General features: G+C 32.7%; 1 protein-coding gene across 1 annotated transcript; it reads right to left on the bottom strand.

Annotated features, from left to right (window-relative positions):
• Nucleotides 1-319: 319 nt before the first annotated feature.
• On the bottom strand, nucleotides 320-841 carry LOC135149427 (uncharacterized). Its single transcript, XM_064085150.1, has 2 exons — nucleotides 528-841; nucleotides 320-398 (listed from the first exon to the last, which is right to left on the bottom strand). The coding sequence occupies exons 1-2, from the start codon at nucleotides 839-841 to the stop codon at nucleotides 320-322; spliced, it is 393 nt and encodes a 130-aa protein (XP_063941220.1).
• Nucleotides 842-5,971: the final 5,130 nt, after the last annotated feature.

Raw genomic sequence — 5,971 nt, 5'->3', positions numbered from 1 at the left:
TGGAAGAAGATGAAGAACCTCCCTTTTGAAACCTGCTAGCAGATGGTTTGTATTTGTAAGAAGGGTTCTTCCCGAATCTCATGTTTTCAAACTTCTTGGCAAATAGTGATAGAGATTGATCTTCTAGTTGTTCCAACTCTTCCATTGTATAAGACTCTTCATCACCACTGGAAGAAGCAGTTTGACCCATCTCAGGCACAACAAATTCCTGAGTGGTTTTAGAAGGAACAACATCATTCTTTTCTTCCAGTTTAGGTGTTTCAACAACTAGAGCTCTCAAATTTCCCAGTGTTTTACCTCAGCCATACCTCTATTTGGTCTAAACTTGTTCCAGTTCATAAGTTTTTAGAACTCCGTAGAGTTTTTTCAGAGATATCTCATTTAGATCTCTACTTTCCCTATTTGCAGTGATTCTGTGTTCCAGTTGTTCAGGAAGTGTTAAGAGAAACTTCATTTTAATCTCTTTCTTGTCGTAGTATTTCTCATTCAGATTTAAATTATTAATCAGGTTATTAAGTCTGACAAACACTTCTGAAATCCCTTCTCCAAGATTGGAACCAAACTGTTCATACTGAGCCATCAGTATTTCTTTCTTGTTATCTCTAACCTCTTCTGAGCCTTCGTTTATTATTTCTAGTGTATCCCAGGTTTGCTTCGCATTTGTACAATTAACAACAACATTGCACATGACAGGGTCCAGAGATTCAACCAAAATCAGTTGAAGAGCATCATCTAGATTCATTTGCTCATTTTCCTCATCTGTATACTCAAAGAGTTCTTTCGGAACAGTTCTATGAGGTATTAACACACCATCATCTTCTTGTGCTAATATGACGTTCATCGAAGTAGTAACACCCTTGGTTAATATCCCAATATATTTTCTATTGGCGGTTCGGAGGAACAACAACATGTGCCTCTTCCATAGGCCAAAGTGTTCCTTGCTGAAAGGTGGGATTTTAATGCTACTGATCTTTTGAGTACTCATTCTGAAGATTTAAAAGTGTATAGTGTTTGGATGAGATTTAGAATTTGAAAGAAAAATAATTTTAAATCAAAATAAATTATTGGAATAAAATTAATTCGAATAAAAATTATTTGGACATTACAGAGTATGTATAGGATCTGATACGGTATATTCGTATTAACCGCTCTGATACCAATTGTTAGGTCCCGAAGCGATTGTGGATACCAATTGTTAGGTCCAAAGTATCGTAGAAGGGGGGGTTGAATACGATACTCACTACAATTTAAAATTCTTTCGAATCTTGCGGATAAACAAATTGCAGTCCTGTAATGGGTTTCGTGTTCTGGATATTTATCGGGTCGGTTTCTGAGGATATGAAAATATTAAACCAGCACACAATATTTTCCAAGGTATATCTGTATATTGATAAATACCTCGAAGGTGCTACAAATCCAAACCCGGAGGTTGGCTACAATGACCACTCCTCTAAATATTACAAGCCCTATCCACTACAAATATTTATGGTACAAAACTAGGCTAGGGTGTGTGTATATTTGAGAGAGTTTGTGCATAGCACTTGGCCATCCATCCCCAAGGATGTGTGAATTGTGAGAACCACAATCACATATTTATAGGCTTTCATAAACTAACCATGGTTAACGAGTTCGTCCTGGACGACTTGAGTTCGTCCTGGACGAATTCAATTTAACTGTGGTTAAATTGAATTGTCCAAATAAAAACTAACTCCGCCAATTTGAAAGTCAAAGGTTGCGCCGGTCAAAACTTGCTCCAGGAACAAACTTGCGCTTCCAGTGTTTCACTGTATGTGAACATTAGAATTTATTCTAAGTTAAAAACAAGGTGCACCACTGAGTGAAATACTTGGAGTCGCAAACTTTGACTTGGTCAAAGTTTGCTCTTTAAGTGAAGTTGTGCTTCCCAGGTGTTGTATGTATGTGACTTAGAAATTATTCTAAGTCCAATCCAAACTTGCTCCATAGTGAAGGTTGCTCCCTTGTTCTCTCTCATCTCTTGGGGACGAACTTTGACTTTGGTCAAAGTTTGCTCCTCAAGAGCATGGATACTCCACTGTGATATACTTAGAGAATTTTATAAGTGAGGAAGAGCTTTTGACTTCTGGTCAAATGTTGTTCCTCACATAGCTTCCCTGTTCTCTCTCATCAATTGAGGACGAACTTTGACTTTGGTCAAAGTTTGCGCCTCAAGAGTGCTATGTCTTCACTGTGATGTACTTAGAGAATTTTCTAAGTGAGGAAGAGCTATTGACTTCTGGTCAAATGTTGTTCCTCACATAGCTTCCACCATCTTGTCTTTTGACTTAGTCAAAAGTTGCTCCACCATTGTAAATGCTTCCCTTGTTATCACTCCTTTGACTGAGATTGACTTGAGTTTGCTCCTCTCCCTACTTAGCCAAATTAGCTCAAATCTAGAGTTGGCACAAATCATATATTATATATATTATATTATATTCATAATATTATATAAATATATGTATAAATAAAGATATACATATAAATATATATAAATAATATTTATATAAACATATAGTAATATATATATATATATTTAAATATATTCTCATATATTTAAATATATATAATATACATATAATTATATGTAAATATAAATATAGATATATATATATATAGAGATATATATAATTACCTATAGATATAAATATACATATATTTATGCACATAATATAATATATATATACACACTTAAATATATAAATGTTTATGTAAAATATAAATACATATACTATATACATATATATTTATTTAAATATATATACATATAAATATACATATACATATGTTTAAAAACATATATACATATATATTATATATATTATATTTAATTAAATATACATATATACATATATAATTATATTTGTACATATACAAATATATAAGTGCACACATTAATAAAATGTCACTTCCTGATATGGCATTCTGTGGAAGCTTTGACATATGGCATTTGAGCAGTAAGCTTTGACATAGCTGATGGAGACTAGGCATTTGACTTCGCTTGGCTTTGGAACAAATGACTTGTTATGACTGGATCAATTCTTCGATCGATAAATACTTTGCAAAGCTCCGTACGTGTTGACGCTTAGTGCACTGGTCTGGTTCACAAGCGACTAACACTGAAGTTAAACATTGTACCGTCTTTGTCAGCAAACATTGATTAGTCGGTTCCGGGTTAGTTTATGCTTCAGTTTGTTGATTATAAATAACCAACCAAGATATATAGAAATATCTTGCTTCAGGGGTTGCACTGAAATCTTTCGAGTACTTGGACAACATCTTCATTGCTTCCACAATCTTGAATACTTCAATCTTTATTCTTCACTGAGGCATGAACATATTAATGAACTTCTTCCAGTGAACTTATTCCTTCAAGACTGTAGATGGCCTCTTCAACTTTTGTCTTCGTCTCTTCCGATTCCGGTGCAGGCGTAGTGTTATTTACTTGTCCTGTTCTTTTGTTGAGTTATCATCCCTATGTGATAGATAGGGTTGTCTTTACATTTAGACTTACAAGAAGGGGGGTTGAATACAATTGATACCAAATAATCGCGGAAGTAAATCTGATTTGAATACAACTTGTTAATCAGATTAAAGTTTATTAATATAACAATGTTTATAATTAAAGGGGTTCAGTTTTAATGTCCACTAATGATCGTAGAATAAATTCGACAATATATATGTATTCTAGATTAGTGATTAGAACAACCGAGTGATCAAAACACATAAAACTGTGGATATAACAAGCAAGTTTAGCAACTTGATCAAAGATACAAAGTGAACGAACACTTAGAAATGAAATATGGAAGCCATATTTATAGGCAACCATTTGAACTTGAAAGACAATCGATGATAAGACAAATACAAGTTTGCAAAGACAAAAATAACAAGAGTAAGACAATTAATATATGGGCAAGATAAAAGAGGGCAAGGTAGGATAATCAAGGAGATTGTCTACCAAGTCACTGGGCAGGACAAACTGCCACTTTGTCTTGGCCAACTTTCGGTTGGACAAAGAGCTGATTTGTCTTGGAAGCTACATATCGAATTAGTAAGACAAAGACAAGATTTGTCTTGCGGTTTCCTTTGGTCATTACACAAGTCATCGGTTAGACAAAGTAGCATTTTGTCTTGGATGAGTTCGGTAGGACAAACAGGAAGTTTGTCTTGCTGAGCTCATGAGTGGCTTCCACACACACGGCAAGACAAAGACACATATCGTCTTGCTGAGTTCTTGTGTGACTTGCCAACAAGTCGATAGGACAAACCCTTGGTTTGTCTTGCCGAGTTGTTTAGGTGATTTAAATGAAATGTTATAATACATATAAAATAGAAAATCATTCACTTAATTAAATTAATCGTATAAAGTCATAAATTAAATTAATTCGAGAGTGAATTAATTTAACAAATAAATTACACAATTAATATAATTATTTGAGAAGTGAAATGTTAATTTATAAAATGCTTAATCGCCCTTTCTTCAGCAGAATAGCTTTCTGTTTTCTTTAAACTCTTAATATCTTCGTCTTTAGTTGTCAATCAACCGAACGACCACCTTTGCTTGACGTTGAATATTTAATCTGAGTAGCTGATACACAGATGTACTGTCTCGTTCATCTGTATCTAGCTGAATCAAATATTCTTTGTCCAATAAATGATAGAGATGTGGCAGGCTCATCGAATCTTCGTCTTGTAAGTTCAACTTCAAAAAATGGAATATTCTTAATAAATACGTATAGAAACTTTATATCTTCTGAACTCCTGAACGTGCCACAAAAGATTATTTTTGCACTGAGTCTTGAACATATTAATAAACTTCTTTCAATGGTGTGCAGCAGCTTTCTGGAATTCTTCTCAAATATAATTCTCATAACTCATTTGACGTTCTTCGTACGGATTCCTATAACTTTCTATTTACTGAATTTTCTTATCTGAGTTGAGTTGTATCTCTTTAAATACAAATAGGCTGAACATATGCTTTTCAAATTCCGTACAATTAATATATATTTGAAAATCCATCTGATTAATACCCATTATTTTATTCTTTATTTTTTTTATCAAATAATGTCAATTAGTACAACACGTATGCACATAAAAATCTTGCTATAAACAATAATCAAGACGAGATCTAATTACATTGTCTTAAGGACAAATGTAGAATTGATAAAAAAATCTGGCATTGACATTGACGATGATTATTCTAAATACTCCTCCAATACATATTCAAATTTGGATCACTGAATAATGTTGATCCAAATTTGAATCACCACTATTTACTTATTCAAATTTGAGTCGGGTGTCTTATAGGGTGCTTGAGTTGTTTCCGACCTGTTATGACAAAAAGCTAACTTCAGTTATTTGGAAATCGTTTAGTCAGAGCATCTCCAATAACCTCTTATATTGGCTCTTAAATTGAAATTTGAAGAGAATGGTAGTTTTTCTTGTTCCAATAGGTTCCTAGTTACTCTTAAATTCTCCAAATTTCTCTTCTCCCTCCTCAATTTTAAGAGCTACTAGTCACTCTTAAGTCTTAACCAATATTTTATAATAAATTTGTAGGCAAATATTCTCTCTCCATCCACTTTTTTTGTACTTTTATTCACATGACTTACGTACTTTTAATACAAAATAAAATAAGGAGTGAATATAAGAAGCGTTGTTGGAGTTGAACTCACATTAAACAACTAAGAATCAATATTTTATATTATATTTAGAAGTAAGTTAAGTGACTATTGGAGATGCTCTAAAGAAGCGGTGCATGCTTATTTTTGGTTAAAGTTGAAGAAGTTAATAAGTTAGATTTTTAACTTTCTTCTCATGCTTGTTCTATTTTTATTTATTTGTGATTATTTATAAGGTTTAACATTTAAAATAAACTTTTCAAGTATCTATCTATTATTAATGATTTACATTGTAATAAATCAAACTATTTTTTCAAAAACATAGTCTTGTAATT

Source organism: Daucus carota, chromosome 9, assembly GCF_001625215.2.
Source record: "Daucus carota subsp. sativus chromosome 9, DH1 v3.0, whole genome shotgun sequence".
Classification (NCBI taxonomy): domain Eukaryota; kingdom Viridiplantae; phylum Streptophyta; class Magnoliopsida; order Apiales; family Apiaceae; genus Daucus; species Daucus carota.
This window is presented reverse-complemented; position numbering and strand designations above follow the sequence as displayed.